This window comes from Chionomys nivalis, chromosome 12 (assembly GCF_950005125.1).
Source record: "Chionomys nivalis chromosome 12, mChiNiv1.1, whole genome shotgun sequence".
In the NCBI taxonomy this organism is placed as follows: Eukaryota; Metazoa; Chordata; class Mammalia; order Rodentia; family Cricetidae; genus Chionomys; species Chionomys nivalis.
The window spans coordinates 50,487,384-50,507,704 of NC_080097.1; the positions used below are offsets into that span (position 1 = coordinate 50,487,384).

The following is a 20,321-nucleotide window of genomic DNA, read 5'->3' on the forward strand; positions in this document are numbered from 1 at the left end:
GCAGTAACAATGACTTCCTGAATTTTGCATGCAAATGGACGGAAATAGAAAACACTATCCTGAGTGAGTTAAGCCAGACCCAAAAAGAGGAACATGAGATGTACTCACTCATATTTGGTTTTTAGCCATAAATAAAGGACATTGAGCCTATAATTCGTGATCCTAGAGAAGCTAAATAAGAAGGTGAACCCAAAGAAAAACATATAGACATCCTCCTGAATATTAACCTTCATCAGGCGATGAAAAGAGACAGAGACAGATACCCACATTGGAGCACCGGACTGAAATCTCAAGGTCCAAATCAGGAGCAGAAGGAGAGAGAGCACGAGCAAGGAACTCAGGACCGTGAGGGGTGCACCCACACACTGAGACAATGGGGATGTTCTGTCAGGAACTCACCAAGGCCAGCTGGCCTGGGTCTGAAAAAGCATGGGATAAAACCGGACTCGCTGAACATAGCGGATAATTACAACAATTACGTTTCTTTGTATAAAATACTACTCACTCATTCCCTACCTGCTTTTTGAAAGCTGGATGGGACTGGAAATTACTGACAGAAAATTGTAAGTTTCCGTATACAAGAGTAGTACATACACCTGTATCTGTTCTTAGCAGTCCAGTGCATATTCTTACAAAGGTATATGGTGACTAAGTGGTACGCAAACTGAATTTTTGCCTTAGGGTAAAACCTCATAATAATGAGAATTTTTAAATTGTTTTAAGTTTACCATTTTTTAAAAAGACATTTCTTTATGTATATGAGTACTGTGTTTGCCAGAGAGGGCATCAGATCTCATTATAGATGGTTGTGAGCCACCATGTGGGTGCTGGGAATTGAACTCAGGACCTCTGAAAGATCAGCCAGTGCTCTTACCACTGAGCTTTCTCTCCAGCCCTAAGTTTATGACTTTTATTTGTTTGGGTTTTTTTTTGTTTGTTTGTTTGTTTTTTTTTGGTTTTTCGAGACAGGGTTTCTCTGTGGCTGTGGAGCCTGTCCTGGAACTAGCTCTTGTAGACCAGGCTGGTCTCGAACTCACAGAGATCCACCTGCCTCTGCCTCCCGAGTGCTGGGATTAAAGGCGTGCGCCACCATTGCCCGGCTAGTTTATGATTTTTAACAGAACTTTTTCAGTTTTGGCTAGCAGAGGATGGTTTTTGACTGAGTTTTATCGGAGAGGTGGTGATAAAAGTAAACTTCCCTTCCTGTTCCATTTCCTTTCCACAGAGGTTTAGATTTGCATTTCCAGTTGTTCTAATAAGGAGTTTGAAAACCTTTTCATTGTGGAAACTTGCAAATATGTACAAAAGTGCAGGAAATAAAATGAAATGGTGGACATCAGGAATTTTTGTCTAGTTTTAGTAATTACCTGTATTTTGCTGTGCAGTTCTCAGCTTACATCTGTTTTCCTTTCTTTCACCCCAGCTTAAGTCAGAGCCCTAGCTAGCATGGTACACTCACTATATCTCTCTCTCTCTCTCTCTCTCTCTCTCTCTCTCTCTCTCTCTCTCTCTCTCTGGAATGTATTTTATAAGCGTGAAGTCTTTCAGAAGTTTAGCATACAGTTGGCTTCCTAGTTATCCTTAGAAAAAGAACAAAAATCAGATATATTGGCATACTCCTGCAATCTCAGCATTCTGTATTGTAGATGGATGCAGCAGGGTCAAGGTATAAAGGCCTGAGAGAACTACAGCCTGGTCTGCAGAGGGAAAGGAACTTTGAAAAAACTAACCAGTTATTACCTGGACCAACAAACATGGACCAGTCAGTGTTAAAGTCAGCTTAAATCTCCAAGTTTCTGAGGTTAAACTCAAAGCTTTAAGTGGTGTTATAACTGTAAGCATTATTTTGTAATATAGTCTACATTTGAAAAAGAATATGAAATTATTCTAAGGTTAATCAGTTAGGAAACACAAATCAAATACTAATAGTCTTTAAAATATAATTTCAGAATATACAGAAAAGCTATAAGGTGTTTTTCAAAAGTCAAGATTGCAGACTGGTGCTCTGCTTAGCTTTTTTTTTTTTTTTTTTTTTTTTTTTTTTTTTAAGTGTATGGGTATTTGCCTTCATGTATGTCTTGTATGTGTGCCCTGTGTACTCAGAGGTCAGAAGAGAACATTAGATTTCTTAGAATTGCAACTGTGGATGGCTGTGAGTCACTATGTTGGTCCTCTGCAAGGGCAGCCAGTGCTCTTAAACCAATGAGCTGTTTCTCAAGCCCAATGGCCAATTAAGAAAAACCTACCAGTTTGGAGAAGACTTAGACCCCAATACTCTGACACTCAGACTATAAAATTTTATATGGAAAAGGAGATAGATATGCACCTTTATGGACAATCATATACTATTGTTGGGATTTTAAGACACCATTACAATGATGATATGTGTGAACTGTGTGTTTAGAGGGTGTGAGCGTGTTAGCAGTGATCCTGTAGAGGTCAGAGGATGATTTTATGTACACAATGTTCTGTCTGTGTCTATGCCTGCAGGCCAGAAGAGGGCACCAGACGCCATTACAGATGGTTGTGAGCCACCATGTGGTTGCTGGGAATTGAACTCAGGACCTTTGGAAGAGCAGACAATGCTCTTAACCGCTGAGCCATCTCTCCAGCCCCCAGAGGATGATTTTGAAGTGTCAGTTTTTTTTTTTCTTTTATGTTTACTTGGATTCTGAGATCAAAGCTCACAGGGTCAGGCTAGTGGGGACAGTACCCTCACCTATGTCATCTTGCTGCTCAGAGAACATTTTTATGTATGCTCAATCTTACGTTTTGGTAAGCAAAGAAATACATTAAATTGCTGCTGTTCTTTAAAGTCTTGAGTCATAGTTAATACATTTGTTAAGAGAGTTAAATAAAGCAAGGAATCTGATGTAGTTGTATTTACTATACATGGGTTCATTCAGTAAATGGAGAATTGTTAGCCAACTTACTGATTTTTTTTTGACAGCTTTCTGATTTAATAGTTTATGATTTATTTCAAGCTGTTTCATGCTGGGTTCTGAATAGTTTTATAGTTAATATGTATAGTTGCCCTTTTGTTTTGAGACAGAGTTTCCCCTGTGTAACCCTGGCTGTCCTGGAACTCGCCTTGTAGACCAGGCTGACCTTGAACTCACAGAGATCACCTGCCTCTGCCTTCTGAGTGCTGGGATTAAAGGCGTGCGCCACCACCACCCAGGCTACAACTATACTCTTGAAAGTGGTGGCAGAGGCACTCTGTGTTTAAGGTCAGCGTGGTCTACAAGGTGAGTTCCAGGCAGCTAGAATTGTTACATAGAGAAACTCTGTCTCAAAAGAGAGAGACAGAGAGAGATTTGTATGTTGCTGGAGATGTTTAGAGCTTGGCTTATAGTTTTTTAAGTCATGATTCATATGGTGTGTTTTTGAATGTGTTAAGTAGTTCCTGCAATTTGTAGTCCTTCCTTCCTTCCTTCCTTCCTTCCTTCCTTCCTTCCTTCCTTCCTTCCTTCCTTCCTTCCTTCCTTCCTTCCTTCCTTCCTTTTTTCCCCTATATTGAGAGTTAGACCTCAGGCCTCACATGTTAGACAAGTGTTAGTTCATTCCTTTTAACAAAACATTTGTTTATTTTTCAGTTGTGTATGGCAGTATGGGTATGTGCACATGAGTGCAGGTGCCTTAAGGAGGCCAGAATTGGATCCCCTGCAGCTAGAGTTACAGGTGGTTGTGAGCTGCCACCTCTCCAACCTGTTTTTCTTCCCTCCCCCCTTTTTATTTCTTCTCTCTCTCTCTCTCTCTCTCTCTCTCTCTCTCTCTCTCTCTCTCTCTCTCTCTCTCTCTCTCTCTCTCTCTCATTGAAGGACGCCACTTGTTTGTTTCCTGGCTGCCCAGACTCCAGAAATAATCACACAGAAATTGTTTGCAATACTGTTTGGCCAATAGCTTAAGCATATTTCTAGCTAACTCTTACATCTTAATTTAACCCATCTCCATTAATCTGTGCATCACCACGAAGTTGTGGCCTACCAGCAAAGTTTCAGTGTGTCTGCTTCCCGCTGAGGCTCCATGACTTCTCCTTGACTCCACCCTTCTTCCCAGCATTTAGTTTAGTTTTCCCCACCTACCTAAGTTCTATCCCATCAACAGGCCAAGGCAGTTTCTTTGTTAACCAGTGGTAGTCACAACATACAGAGGGGAATCCTATTCCCCCACCCCCCCCGTCCCTCTCCCTCTTTCTCCCTTTTTTTCTTTCTTTGATTGGGGTTGCTCTGTGTAACAGCCTTGGCTGTCTAGGAGCTCGCTTTGTAGGCCAGGCTGGCCTTGAACTAACAAAGATCCGCCTGCCTTTGCCTCCCTAGTCTTTAGAACTAAAAAGTGTGTGCTACTACCACCTCGTCCTGTTTTCCTTTCATTAAATCACATTTATTTATCTATTTATTTACTTACTAGTTTTGTATGTGGGATACGTATGTGCCATGGTGTGTGTGCAGAGGTTGTTTTGTGAGAGTCATTTCTTCTACCTTGTGGGTTTTGGGGATCAGGCTTAGTTGCAAGCATCTTTATCTACTGAGCCTTCCCTCTTGCTTGCCTAGTTCTTTTCATGACTGCTTTTAATCTGCCACAATGTTGGCAGGATTTCCCTAAAGTATGCCTTTTGTGTATATCATTCTGCTCAACTATCTCCTTGCTTTCCATTGTCCAGAAGATTTCTCAGTGCTTCACAGTTTACCCAGTCACATGATTAATCCTTTCATTTTCATTCAGCCATATTTATTGACTATCTTACATGATCTAGATACACTAGAGTCTGAGCATAGAATGGAGAGCAAAAGCAAACAGGAGTCTTTTTTGGCTGTGGAGACGACAAAAATTATTATTGTTAAAAAATAATTGTGTAAATGAAAGTAAATTTGTATTAATCATTTTTTTCTCCCCAAAGGGAGGAATATAGAATGGTATCCAGCTCAGTGGAAGAGTGCTTATTTAGTATGTATGCGGAACTGGGCTCATCTAACACTGGGAACAAATGGGGGTAGAGTGTGGAGGAATACGCTAGGAGATCCTACTAGTGAGTACTTTAGATCTGGTCATTGAGGCCATGGTTGTTAGTATCTGATGACAAACCCCCAATTTAAAGAAATGTTTAGGAAGTTAAATCAGTAGAATTCACTGTCATAGATTGTGTTTAAGGCTTTTTAAGGGGCATGAAAATGGCTTTGTAGATGATAATGATGCTATTCATTTCCTGGCCTAGAGAATAGTATAAGGCTTATGGATGAAGAAAAATCATGAATTAAGTTTAGAATGTTTAGATTTTGAGGCATCTCGGAATCATTTATGAGTGAATATTGCCAGGCAGTGGTGGCAAGCTCCTTTAATCCTAACCCTCAGGTAGTTGGTAGGTGGATCTTTGAGTTTGAGGTCAACCTGGTCTACATAGCAAGTTCCAGGACAGCTTACACAGAGAAACTCTGTCTCGAAAAAAGAAACAGCAACAACATAAAAGTGAATGTCATATAGAGAAGACTTTGATATTCTGTAGAGAGGATTTGGCTGGACATATTCAAGTTGAATATGATCTAGATTTAGATAGTACTTACACTTGTGAGTAGGTAGGTTGGGGCTGAGTGTAAACTGACAAGGACCCAAGCATAAGCTTGCAGATCTTTCACATTTCAAGCCTAGGTATTAGGGTTTGAGAAAGGGTTGAGGATGAGCCTAGAAGATGGGAGCAGCCAGAGAAGGAGGGAAACCATGAAAATACTAAAGTGTGACAGAGCTAGAGGGAATTGGCGGGGGCAGGGAGGGGGCAACGGGGAGATGGACAGACGGACGGATGGGGACTTCACATGCTCTTTTGAAGGCAAATAGGAAATCTCAATATTTGATGGTAACTATAGTTATTGTTTGATGCATTACATATTATCTTGAAACTTAATGGGCTTAAAGCAACTTATTTCTTTGGGTTATGTGAGCTGGCTTACGTTCATATCTGGACTTTTGGTGCTACCTAGCAGCTAAGGTACCTGGCTTCTTTTTTCCTGGAGTTTCTGTGTCCCTGTCTTACAGTAATCCAGTTCAAGTTTCTTTACATGGTTTCCACTTCCCACAAGGATGAAATAAGCCTCTCAAGGCTTTATAATACTTAGTTCAAAATATTTTGACCACACCTTGCTTTTACCACAGCAACTCAGAAGAGTTAAGAATTAGGTGGATTGGGAGATAACTAGAAGAAAAGTACCTATTATTTCTTTATATTATCTTCTCTATGTTTGACCTGAACTGGACTGCTGATATCCCTGAATGTTAAACTGTTGTTTCCTTCTTCCTTTAATAAAATCCTGCCTGTTTATTTGTAAACCACTTGTTGAGGTCTACTTGAATATTGTGGTGCTTGTTTTTATTCTTCTCTTTCCTTTCCTCCCCCTCTTCCTTCCTCTTCCTACCCTCTTACCCTACTCCCTTTGCTCCCTCCCTCCTGCTTTTTTCCCTTCTGCTTCTCTTTGTGGCTTCCTTCCTTTTTTCTGTGTCCCCTCCTCTTTTGGAGGTCTTAAGGTTTTACTCCATAACCCAGGCCGATCTTGAAGTTATGCTAATCCTCTTTTAGCTTTTTGCCTGGATTTTAGGTTTGAGCAACTGTGCCAGACTTAAAGGTGTTCTTAAAAGTCTCCAGTCTCTTTTTTTGCTCTTTCCCCATTTATTCTAAAGTAGCTTTTAATCTCGTGTGTGTGTGTACGCGTGCGTATGTGCGTGTGTGTGGATGTGTGCGTGCTTGGTGACTAGTGTTTCTCCTGTGTTTCTAATAACTATCTCACTCTTTGTCACCTTCCCATCCTCCATGCAGTTGTAAATTTTCAGTAAGCTTTTCATTCTTTACTCTTTGTTGGGAAGTCTTTCTTTATTTTCCCATAGATAATTAATTACTCTGTTGTACCTTGTTCATGCATTTATGATTGTTCATGCTATAGTTATTTACTTGTATGATTGTGAAGGTAAGACATTATAATTGTGTAACATATTTACCTTTTTATTAAATAACCTGAGTCACAACTTGGTTTATGATCTCAATTCCTTTCTAAAAAGGTCTCACCAGATAGCAATTAGATCTTATTTCACCTTTGATTCTCTGCCAGGCTCATTGGTACTAGGCCAGTGGAGAAACTATAAAAAGAAAGTATGGTTTGGTGTGTTGGGTAAAAAAAATTACAAGAAATGATATATAGTCATTCTTTTCTATATCTTAGTTAAAGTAAGAATTTATGAGGTTGTGTTCTGTGTGGGTGTAAATGGAATTATGTCTGACATAGTAAATTTTCATTGTGAATGCTAAACAGGAAGAAATAGCTGCCATGGTATCTGCACAGGCAATATTTGTATCTACCCTATCTGTGTTCCAGGTGTTGGGCAGGTTTTGTAGTTCATTACTTTATCCTTTATGTCTGTGCACATAAAAGTGATATTTAGAGAGGTAGCTATATACACAGGGATAGAATAACACTTGTATGTCTGGAAATGGGACTACCTGGTTTTATAATCCATCACACTTTTATTGTTTGATTTCTTTTTTAAAACTATGTAGCCCTGACTAGCAGGGAACTCACTGTGTAGACCAGGCTGACCTTGAGCTCACAGATATCTGTCTACCTCTGTTTCCCGATTAAAGGCATTCACTACATGTCCATCTTCATCACACTTATTATATGGAAGCTATTTGTGTCTGTTTGTATGGTGTTGCATTAGATGTAGCAGTTTCTGTTGGCAGGACACTAAAAGGTGGTTTACAACTCTTCTGCAGTGTTTTCTTCAGAAATTCATTTGATGATATAACAGTTGTCCTCTGGACCCTCACTTAAACTAGTAAGATAGGCCGCCAAGTTAACAAGGCCATTAAAGCTCACGTAGGAAGTACTATTCTGAAAGGGCATACACTTGGAATTAACTTTCACAATAGAGCTGGTCAGTAGAGCATGCCAGAGAAGATACAGGGTCCTGTATATTTGTGCAGACTATGGTGTGGTCCTCATCTGAGAACCATTTGAGTTACAACCAGGAGATATCTGCTCAAATGCCAGAGTTAGAGATGAATGAAAAATAATTTACCTTCTTTTACTGTTTTCTGCCTTCTGTTTATTTCTTATATTTTGCGATTTAAAATGTAAATAATATGTAAGCGTTCTGGTTATTTGAGATTTTATATGTTTTCCATAAAAAGTGAAACAGCTAAAATCTATCTACCACATGGCAGCTTACAGTAAGTCATCCAGAACTCCAGTTCCAAGGGATCTGATAATCTTCTGACCTCTGCAGGCACACACGTAATGTAAGACTACTTTTATGTAAACAAAACCCTCATATACAGTAATATAAAATAAATCTTTAAAAAAAATCTTAAAAACTAATGTTTTTACATTTGTTTATTTGGCTTTTAATATCCTGATAATGTGCCTGTCTCATAAATAACTAAATAAACTGAAATGGAATTTTTAGTTCACTTTCAGCAAGGTCACAGATAACTAGTATCCAAGCCATTGTTAAACGTAAGACCATCAGGAATGGGGAGATAAGCCAGTAAAATGCTTGCTTTGCAAGGGATGAGGACCTGAGTTTGTGCATTATTGTAATTTATTTAAACACGCTGTGAAGAGAAGTCACGCCATGCAACAAGGCTCACATTGATTTATCGGAAGAGGAGAAAAAAGAGGCAGAGAAGGGGCCAGAGACCCGTTCCAGGGAACAAGAGTGGTGGGAGAGAGGGAGATGGGAGGTAAAGGGGAGCATAGCGAATGTGCACAGCAGTTGTGTTCCTAGTGGCTGCAGCTGAGGAAGTATCCTGTCAGGACTCTAAGGGCAGGCAGGTCAGTACAGATACCTGAATACTAACAAGCATGGCAACAAGGCTGACCTTCGGCTGAGGCTGTAGAGATAGGGGAGCTAGCTGACCCAGTTAGTCTAAGCCATGTTAAAGCTGCTGGTACTGTGATTTTAAATTTTCTTACTTCTGTTTGTTAGCTTAATTTAAACACATCTAAGAAAGAGATTCCTAAAGGATCATGAATTCTTTCCTCACACACCAAGCTTTCATAATGTTGGAACCATTATTTTATTTTATCTTTAAATCACCCAAACCTAAATTTGCCTAATGTTTATTTGGTAGCTACATTAGGGGAAAAAATGAGTGCATTTGCACATACTTTTTAGTTAGCTGATCAAATAGAAATCTTTTTAGGGTTAGTTATCTGATCTGTCTATTTCATTGAAGCACGTGAAGTTTTGTCTTTGCTTTTTATAAAAACAATGACATTATTTTTAAGAAGAATGGATACCTGCTGAATACTTCATTGGTTTCCATAGTTACGGCAGTGTGCTACAGTCGTTTGGATAAGAATAAGTAATATAAACAATTTGCCATATTTACTTAGTTGTATTCTTCTTGTTGTGAACTTGAGCACAGTGAAGAAAAAACTGCAGCTATGAGTGTAGTCTTTATTTTCTTACATAATGCCATTTTTGTACTTCTTGTACAGTTTTCTGGTCCTTATTGTCCTTTACTACATATATATTTTGGAATACAGGAAATGACACTTGTTTGCTTTAATGCTATATAGAGATGGCTTTCTGTTCAAATCATTTACATTTTGCCATTTCCTCATCTAAATTACGTTTTTGACTGAAGAATATACTTGATCACATGTACAACCACTTAACGTAGAAAAACGCCTGTGTTGAAATGAAACAATGAAAGGATGATTTTTATATAATGAGAACTGTATCAATTAGATAGCCATATCTCTTAAAACACACCACGAACAATTCTAGTTGTATTCTGGTTTAATTCTAAATATTAAGTTCTAAAGTAATTTTAGAAGAAAAGGGATACATCTTCATGATTTATAAGGACAATAAAAAGCACTAATTGTGAAAGAAAAAATAGAAATTTTATCAAATGATGATACTGCTGAACTAATGAAAGTGGTCACAGAGTAGAAGATATTTGCAACACCTATATCCAGAACAATACTGGTGTCTGGAATATTGCAACCCTTGAAATCCATTCCAGAAAAACCAACAAATCAATAAACAAACCTCCAAGACTTTAATAGGCACATCAGAAAAAGAGTACATTGAAATGACGAGTTGATGTGGGATTCCCCTCTGTATGCTGTGATTACCATTTATGAATAAAGAAAACTGTCTTGAGCTCATGATAGGGCAGAACTTAGGTCGGCAGGGAAAACTAAACTGAATGCTGGGAGAAAGAAGGGTGGAGTAAGAGAGAAGCAATGTAGTCCCGCCAGACACAGAGGCTGAAACTTTATCCAGTAAGCCACTGCCATGTGGCGATAACAAAGATTAATGGAGATGGGTTAAATTAAGATGTAAGAATTAGCCAATAAGAAGTTAGAACTAATGGGACAAACAGTGATTTAATTAATACAATTTCTGTGTGATTATTTTGTTTCTGGGTGCTCGGGAAACTTAACAGGTAGCCTCCTCTAACAAGCAATGATTGAATGAAAAGATAAATCACCTTCTATGATCTCAGAAAAATTGAAACTACACACACATACTAAAATGGCTAATGAAAGACAGTTTGCACTAAGCTTTGGTGAAACAGAAGTGAAACAGGTAGTTCTTTTCATACATTGCTTATAGGAATCTAATTTAGTACCACTACTAGGAATATTTCTTTTCTCTTTGGAGATAGAATGCTTCTGTATTGTCTTGGCTGGTCTCACATTTGGGAATCCTCCTGCATCAAGCTTTTCTGAGTGGACTTACAGGTGTACTAACTTCCAAATTTTTTATGATAAAGGTCATTATTTTTTTTGCCTTCTGATTGAGCGGTAAAACAGGGGTTTAAATCACAGAGACCTTCTATTACACCGAATTTCAACAAAAGTGGATAAATCACAACATATTTATACAGTGTAGCAGTGGGAATGATTTACAGCCAACTGCAAAACGTTAAGAAACTTAACCTGTAGTATTGAGGGGGAAAGCTGTAAGCCCAAAAGACTGTATTCTATAATTCCATTTATATAAAGTTCAAAATCTGCAAAGAACATTATAAGTTGGGAAAAGTAGTACCTGGAGGTGATCATCAGTTAGGTCATGTTATATTTGAAAATTTACCAAATTGTACATTTATATGTTCTTTTATATAGTAGGTTATATTCTAAAAAGTACTATTTTGAGATCTCTCCATGCTAAATCTTTGAGATTTGAATTACTCTTTAACTGTGGTATAAACGAACAACAGACCACAGATTTGTGTATTGATTGTCTTATGGGATTTAACTATAGGTGGTTTTTCAATTTTTTTTTTTTTGTTTCAGATAATACCATTGTATGAGAGTTTGAGGAAATTGAACCTAGGGTCTCATGCATGCTAAATACCACTGATTATACACACTAATATTTTTTGTCCAAACTTTTTATAAAAATGAAGATGTCTCTGGGTGGTGGCATTTCTGTGGTCTGTACTTATCTTCAATTCTGCCAAATGACATCATTGTCCTCCAGATGGCCAGATATTTGCCAGCTCACCAGCAGTGTGGGGACATTCTTACAAGCTTTGTATTCTTATTATTTTTGCTGATCTTATAAGTATGAAATAGCATTCCTAGATATTTCAATTTGTATTATCTGGTAACTAGTATACTTTATCCTCTTTACATATGTTGTTAGCCATTTGAATTTCCACATGAGTACTTTTCTATTTTTTAATTTTAGGAAGTATTCATTTTCATTGCATATTTTTATAATGATCTATTTTGTGTTTTTTTATTTATGCACATTTTTTGAAAAAATTCTGAAAGTCTGTGTATTTATGAAGATTCTTCCCCTTAGTGACTAATGCTAACTAGGATTTCAGCTCTTTTAGGTTGAATAACGAATGTAGTCTTCTCAGATTTTTTTTTCCTGTTCCTGTTTGCCAGCCATTATTTTTCTTTTTACTCAAACGTTCCCATGCCCTGGGAGATGAGAAATTGGTGATACTCAGGGGAGTGAATAAGAAACGCAACAAGCACATGAGTGAAAAGTGGACAGTTTTATAAAATTGAAATAACCATGTGTAAAATACTTGAAAATATTCTCATGACTTTTTTTTCTTAATTAGACATACATTTTAGACCTGTCATTGTTTGATGCTGTCAGTGCGCAGGGGTTTATCATTGCATGAGTTGTGTATTAGATGTTCTGGTAGAGCCTCTTCTGGCCCTGAATGCTTGAGGGCCTGTGCCTCCTCTAAGAGCATTGAATTAACAATTTAAAACTTCTTCAGCCATTGTCTTTTTAAATTAGTGCTTTTAAAAGTAAATCTGTTTATTTACTTACTTATCTGTGTATGTATGTGTGTGTGAAATTTTACATTGAGATTTATGAAATTGATTAAATTGTGGTCTTCTGTCAATTCTATCCTGGTTTAAGACTTGAGTTTCTATACTGACTTAACAATCCCTTTAAATGCTTGATTTCTATTCTAGGAAGTGTGCTACACACTTGTGAGAGTTGTACTTCACCAGTACTTCTCATCCAAGGGCTCGTGCTAGTAGACTGGGCTTTAAGACTGTATGCTAGACACAATGATTAGTCAAGTTTTTTGTTAGCTTTGTTTTTAAAATTTCTTCTAAAAATTATTTATTTTTATGTGTATGGGTGTTTGACCTGCATATAAGTCTGTGCACCATGTACATGCCTTGGTGCCCTTGAAGGCCAGAAAGATCCCTGATTTGAACTACAAGCAGTTGTGAACTGCCATATGGTTGCTGGGAATCAAATCTCGGTCCTCTGAAAGAGCAAACAGTACTTTTAACCTCTGAGCCATCTCTAGTCCTCTTAAGATTTATTCTTGTTTTTAATTATGGTGTGTGTGTGTGTGTGTGTGTGTGTGAGAGAGAGAGAGAGAGAGAGAGAGAGAGAGAGAGAGAGAGAGAGAGAGAGAGAGAGAGAGAGTGAGTTGATATATACCTAAGAGGCCAGAGATGTTGGATCTCCTGGAATCTGAAATTAGAAGTAGTTGTGAGTACCCCTGATTATGGAGGCTGGGAGCCAAATGTGAGTCCTTTGCTGAGCCATTACAGTAATACAGATTATGTCTTTCAGTTTAAGATTTTTATAGTTAAGTAGTGTGTGTTACTAGGTAAATCTGAAGCTTTTACTTCTGAAACTTGGTTTTTTAGAGTGATAAGAGACTCAAGTGCAGTTTTTTTTTTTTTTTTTTTTTTTTTTTTTTGGTTTTTCGAGACAGGGTTTCTCTGTGGCTTTGGAGCCTGTCCTGGAACTAGCTCTTGTAGACCAGGCTGGTCTCGAACTCACAGAGATCCGCCTACCTCTGCCTCCCAAGTGCTGGGATTAAAGGCGTGCGCCACCACCGCCCGGCTCTCAAGTGCAGTTTTGATGTGTTTTTAAAGTTGATTTAAAATACAGTGTGGGTGGTTGGAGAAATGGTTTAAAAAGAGCACTGATTATTGCTCTTCCAGAAGACTGAGGTTGAATTCCCAGCACCCATGGGACAGCTTACAATCATCTCTAAGTCCAGTTCTAGAGGATCTGATGCCCTTCCTGGTTTCCATGAGTACCAGGCATTCGCATGGTAACCAGACATACATACAAGCAAAGTACCTATATATATACAATAATAAAATAATCTTTAAAAATTAAAATAAAAAGACTGTAGAGAACTCACTATATTTTCTTCATTACTTTCAGCTTCATTTACCTCTTAATTCTCCTTTGCCTGGAAGTGAGTTGACCAAGGAACCTTTTCGTTGGGATCAGAGACTCTTTGCTTTAGTACTGCGGCTGCCTGGCACCCTGTCAGTAGAATCAGAGCAGTTGACAGGTGTGCCTTTGGATGACTCTGCCATCACACCAATGTGTGAAGTGACAGGAGGTAAGATTCAGGGGTTTAAAACAGTTTTTCTGAATGTGCTAAAATATACATATCAAAATTTGTATATCTATTTTTTTAAAAAAAAAAAATCCACAGACCTGTAGTTTTAAAATTGTATGTGTTGATGATGGTCTGTATTCTTGACAAGTCAATAGTTGTATTTATTGTTAAATTTCATGAATGCTAATTTTTTTATATTTAATGTAGCAAATGGTATAACAAATCTGAAGTTGTTAAACAGGTTGTCTACAAAGATCACCAGTAATTTTGCTAATATAGCGGTGTATAACTTTAATCCCAACACTGAGGAGACATAGGCAGGTGAATCTCTTGAGTTCCTGACCAGCTAGGGCTGACTACATAATAAATCCCTGTCTTAGAATAGAAATGTTATGGATAGCCATTAATTAATTGATTAGAAAATATAAACAAGTTGTCACCTTAATGTGAAAATTGTTAAAGATTTTTATAGAAGTTAGAAAAATGAATAATTTTTTTTCTCTTTTTTGAGACAGGATTTTTCTGTAGCTTTGGAGCCTGTCCTGGAACTCACTTTGTAGCCCAGGATGGCCTTGAACTCATAGAGATCCACCTGCCTCTGCCTCCTGAGTGCTGGGATTAAAAGTGTGCACCACCACCACCTGGCTAAATAAATCATTTTACAAATAAAATTCTATTGATCTGAAATTAGTTAAAGAGAAAAAGCAACTTTTTATATCCTTACAAACTGAACCTTATTCTGTGTAATGTTCCTCTTTATGATTATTGTTTAGGTCAGATCTCCATTCTTGTAGTGTTTGATAATTTCTACCAAATTATTATAGTTTTATACCAAATTTTTATACCAAAGTATAAAAATCTCTAGAATCAGTTATTTTAACTTGGGAGAGTGAAGTATACTATTGTACATCTTTAAGTCATGCGTGACCTGGAGTCAACTGAGTGCCTGAGTACAACAATAAAGAGCCAGAGGGACAAAGAAAGTTACCTGTTTAATCTGGAAAAATCTGTAAGCAGTTTTTCATAGAGTGCCTTTATCTTTGAGTAATATGTGTGTTGGGTGTTTTTAATTTGCTGTCATCCCCAAACCTAGTGCACAAGTAACTGGGCGCCCTGTAGCTCATCTCTCCAACTCAGGACAAATGAAACACCTGGGAATCACCCTTGGTTTTTCCTTGGGTCAGAGTACTTCCTGCCTCCTCCAGATCTGGCAACCTAGACACACTAAAGCATTATGGTCCCTTACTGGTCCTGCTGCTTCCCTTTTCTACTGTACAGTAAAACTATCCCATGGAAAAACTGCTCTGAGCTGGGTGGTGGTAGCACATGTCACGCATGCACACACATGTGCACTTGGGTGGCAGGAAGATCTCTGAGTTTTAGGCCAGTCTGATCTACAAAGTGAGCTCCAGGACAGCCAAGGCCAGAGAGAAAAACCCTGTCTCGAAAAAGAAAAAAAAAAAAGCTGATCTATAAAGAAATCTGGCCTCCCACCCTATAAAATGACTTTTCATATTTGATAAATAGGCAATACTTACTATAGCCTGAAAGACACTTAGTCGATATTATGTCCCCCTGCATGTCTCTCTAAATCTAGCACTCCACATGTAAGCTCACAGCACATGCTGCCAAATGCATGTAGTGTGTCTTTTTCTGTACTACTTTTTCTCCTTCCAGATCTTCTTGTGGTTCATTCTGTTTTTCAGGTTCCTGGTTCAAGTGTAACCTCCTCAGAAGAAACTTAAAAAAATACTCATTCTTAACCCCATTACTACTATCTATACGTTAAAATAAATGCAAAATACTTAAAATCTGCCAGAAGACCAGTTGAATTATTATTATCTTCCTTGTGCTTAGCGTTTGTTTTTAGGGACGACAACTTTTATTAAGCAAGAATAAGAGTTTTAGAGATTTCTTTACTGCTAGATGTGTGTATGTATGTCTGTCAATGATAAATTATATTGGCTAACAGAGGTAACAGTGCTTTATAAAGGTAGGTAGGTACTTGACTTTTTCCCTTTGTGAGTTGCTCAGTCCAGGGTTTCTCTATGCTCCATATACCTGTAGTTAGAAGAAAATACTTATATACTCGCCTGCAATGAGATTATTGGTTGGAAATAATAATTTTTGTTTATTCTTCCTTAAAATTGGGAAATACTTAACCTTTCCATTGAATTTCTGTTAATGTTGTCAGAAACCTACTGTAGTTCTTCCAGGAAGTAGGCTTCTTACAACTAGTTGCTTCATTCTTTTTCTCTCAGGCCGCTCATACTCTGTGTGTTCTCCAAGAATGCTTAATCAATGTCTGGAATCCTTGGTGCAGAAAGTACAAAGTGGAGTGGTAATAAACTTTGAGAAGGCAGGACCAGATCCTTCTCCTGTAGAAGGTATTGTTGTATTTTCTTACAGTAATTCTGAGTTTGATTTAATGAATTAATAGAACTAGTCACCTCCCCCAGAGTGAGTGTGTGTGTGTATGTATTGCCCTTATGATCAACAAGAGCAGCTTGTGTGTAGTGTGGCACACTTTAAATCCAAGCATCTGGGAGGCAGAGAGGGATAGATCTCTTGAGTTCAAGGCCAGTGCTACACAGATCCTATCTCAAAATAAAATTTAAAGATTAACAAAACCAATTGTCATGGGTATGCAGTTGCTATTGGTACAGAAAGGAAGATAGTAAGAATATCAGTATAAACTGGTGGTTTAGGAGCTTCACCTTTTCTTTTTTTTAATATTTATTTATTTATTATGTATACAATATTCTGTTTGTGTGTCTGCCTGCAGGCCAGAAGAGGGCACCAGACCCCATTACAGATGGTTGTGAGCCACCATGTGGTTGCTGGGAATTGAACTCAGGACCTTTGGAAGAGCAAGCAATGCTCTTAACCTCTGAGCCATCTCTCCAGCCTGAGCATCACCTTTTCTATAATAAAGATTGTCTGAAATTTTAGAGAACCAAACAACTTTTTAAGTGTCTATATAGACAAATTCATATTTTCTTTTTACTTTAAGGTCATTGACTTTAGTGTGTATATATATAGATTTTGCTTTTCCTATGCTTGGAAATTGTCTGTTCAACCTGAGATGCTTATTCATTTCCTTAGCTGCTTTTTTTCTGAGCATAGGACATAATGGTTTGTGTGGGCACCAAAATGAGGAGCCAGCCTTTGCTGTTTGGTTGATTCTTTTAAGAATCCTGCCCTGTTCCACCTGACTTTATTCTCAGTTTGGTGTCCATAAACTATATATAAAAGTTGGTGAATTGAGGGCTTACATAGATCCCATGGCAGTTGTCCATAGCTTCAGAATTAGAATGTATCAGTGGCACTTTGCAAAGGCTAGAGGATGATTGAGAGAAGAGAAAGGCCATCATGGGGTGAGTTAATAGGAACACTCAAAGATGATACAGAGAGGGACCAGGTGACAGGAAGTCTAGTGAATCAACGGGTGTATCAAGTTTATATAACAAAAAATTTTAAAGGTTATTAGAACGTATTTTCTTTACAATTATTTTTAATGTTTGGTTTAGGCCTAAGTCTAAACTGAGTAAAATGTTTATTGAATTATTGAAGAGAATTTCTGTTTTGCTAGAATTATTCTAGATTGAAGGTAATTTAACTAGTTTTTCTTTTGTCATGATTATTCTTTAATTCTAAAGTTGTTTTGCCTTTTAACTGTGTATGTGGTGGATTAAACCCATGATAGATAGGTGGTCCACCAGTAGTAATACTTAGATAAGTAATACTTAGTGTGCCTGTTACTGTTTTGACAGTGAATATACATGGATAAAGAATGCAAAGTGGATATTTACCTTTATCATCTGGCAGGGAAAGCATGTAGTTTATCAAACTCACTGTGAGATTAGTTTTGCGTATTCTCATTGGGTGAAAAAAAGGTAAAATCTTTGGGCGGGTGAACTCACATTTGAAACGGGCAGATTTTATTGGCTAGTGAACTGAAGTCTAGTTTAATTGTTAAGCAGTCACGGTATTCTCCTACTTAAGAAATGGAGGAAAATTCATAAATCAACAGACCCCAGAATACTTTTTATTGAGTATTAATGATGTAATTTAATTTCTGTTTTTGTCCCCTAATGTGTTTTTTGTTTTTTTGTTTTTTTTTTTGCTCTAACTTTTTTTGTTATAGACGGGCAGCCAGATATATCAAGACCTTTTGGATCTCAGCCTTGGCATAGCTGTCACAAACTCATATATGTCAGACCAAATCCTAAAACCGGAGTTCCTATAGGCCACTGGCCTGTTCCAGAGTCTTTTTGGCCAGATCAGAATTCTCCAACACTAGTAAGTGCCAGAGAGACCATGGCTACTTAATGACTATATTGTGGAGAGAATATAGTCTTGTTTTTGAGAGAAGGTCCTGCTGTGCCTTCTCAAGCTAACTTTGAGAAGCACAGTGTGATTTTAAGTCCAGTTGTTATTTAAAGGTGTGGCATACTTACAGAAATTAGACAGATGAAGTGCTATGAGCCATTATTTACTTATCCATATGGTATTATGAAGCAACAGAAAAATGGTAACTTGTTTCCTTTGGAATTTAATATTATCTTACCTTTTATTGATATTTGGATACTGAATTATAAATGTATTAAGATTTCCTTATTTGTATTTGTAATTTTTTGTTTGTTTGTTTGTTTGATTTTTTTTTTTTCTTGAGACAGGGTTTCTTTGTATAACCTTGGTTGTCCTAGAACTAGCTCTGTAGACCAGGCTGGCCTCAAACTCACAGAGATCAGCCTGCCTCTGCACTGTTATTTTATCTAAGTCTTTGACAGGTAAAATGGCTAGGTTATTAGAAGACGTGTAGTTTGGAGAAAAATTAGATATAATATATCTGAAGGCTGTGTAAGAGTCAGAATAATCTAGTAGACAACTGTAGACATAAGAGAAAAGAGATGATTTTAATCCTAAAGGTAGATTTGGGAGCTATGAGAGTATAGGTAGTTCTGAAGCCAATGGATCCCTTTCCGACAATGAAATCTCAAATTATAGCTCATATATTTTTCCTGACTAGTGAGGTTTTTATGAAGGGGTCTATATTAAGAGGTAAAAAAGTTAGTATCTTGTCTTTTTTAAGTGTTGTGTTTTTTTATGCCTCTAGGACAGGGATCTTCAAAATAAGGTGTTAGGTACTTTAGGAATGAATATACTAATGGAATAACCTGCCAGAGGCATCCATTGAGGGATAAAAAAAAAACCCAAAAACAGAACTTATAAATATAAGGCTCATGTCTTTTATTACATAAACATTTTATTACATATTTATATCAATAGTTTGTAAATATTGTTTGAATATTAAATATTCAGAAATTAATCAAGAAGTGTAATTAACTTGGAAGTTACTACTCTATATAATTAATTGCCATAAATGAAGACTTGTACATTTATTCTTTCTTGGATATAAAAATAGTGAATGCCTTTTAATTCTAAATTACTTGAATCCTTTTTATTCTAAATTTTGTATTTATGATAAAGTTGAGTTTTAAACAAATAGATTTTCAATTTATAAAGTTTGATGGTTTTATTTTTCTTGGGGATATTACATAATTTAAACATTGGCTTGTTTTCCCAGTGTAATGGTATTTCTAGTAAATCAAACTTATAAAACTGAGAAAGTAAACTGATAAGAGAAAGTTACTTAATATGTTTTGATTTCTGGTATTTTGTGTAAATAGTAATGAGATTTTTCCCTTTAGCCACCTCGTACATCTCATCCTGTAGTGAAATTTTCATGTACAGACTGTGAACCAATGGTTATTGACAAACTGCCTTTTGACAAGTATGAATTGGAACCTTCACCACTGACTCAGTTTATTCTAGAAAGGAAATCTCCTCAAACATGTTGGCAGGTAAGCTGAAAAACTATAGTGAATAAAACGTTTAGATGAGGTGTTTCTTCTCCTCTTTTTTGGGGGGTTGGGTACTGGAGAGGTAGGACAGTCAGTAACGTATTTCCTGTAAAAGCACAAACACCTGGTAATCCAGATTTTGGGTTCCCAGCACCTATGTAAAAAGCCAGACACAACAGCCTATATGCACATTGGGGAGAAGACCTGGGATTCATTGGCTGCACAGTTTGGCTGAAATGTGAGCTCTAGATTCAGTAAGAGACCATGTCTCAAAGAATAGAACAGAACAATTGAGGAAGACACCAGGGTCAACCTCTGGCTTCCACATATACCTGCACATACATATATATGTATACATGTACACACAAGCTAAACTGAGTCAATTCATGGTTTGCATAACATTCACTGAAGGCTTATTGAATATGGATTTTAAACCTTTCTTTTTAAACAGGTATATGTGAGCAATAGTGCAAAGTATAATGAACTTGGTCATCCCTTTGGTTACTTGAAAGCTAGTACAGCACTGAACTGTGTCAACTTATTTGTGATGCCTTACAATTACCCAGTCCTCCTTCCTCTCTTAGGTAAGTCATTCT

The 20,321-nt window shown here is 37.3% G+C and overlaps 1 protein-coding gene across 3 annotated transcripts in view; it reads left to right on the forward strand.

Annotated features, from left to right (window-relative positions):
* Ints6 (integrator complex subunit 6) overlaps window positions 1–20,321 on the forward strand; it is a 79,076-nt gene that overhangs the window by 39,431 nt on the left and 19,324 nt on the right. For all 3 annotated transcript variants that reach the window (XM_057785964.1, XM_057785965.1, XM_057785966.1), the window contains exons 5-9: window positions 13,675–13,858; window positions 16,120–16,245; window positions 18,006–18,160; window positions 19,573–19,725; window positions 20,177–20,309. In XM_057785964.1, the coding sequence (XP_057641947.1) occupies window positions 13,675–13,858; window positions 16,120–16,245; window positions 18,006–18,160; window positions 19,573–19,725; window positions 20,177–20,309 (751 nt within the window). The remainder of the gene's footprint in view (window positions 1–13,674; window positions 13,859–16,119; window positions 16,246–18,005; window positions 18,161–19,572; window positions 19,726–20,176; window positions 20,310–20,321) is intronic.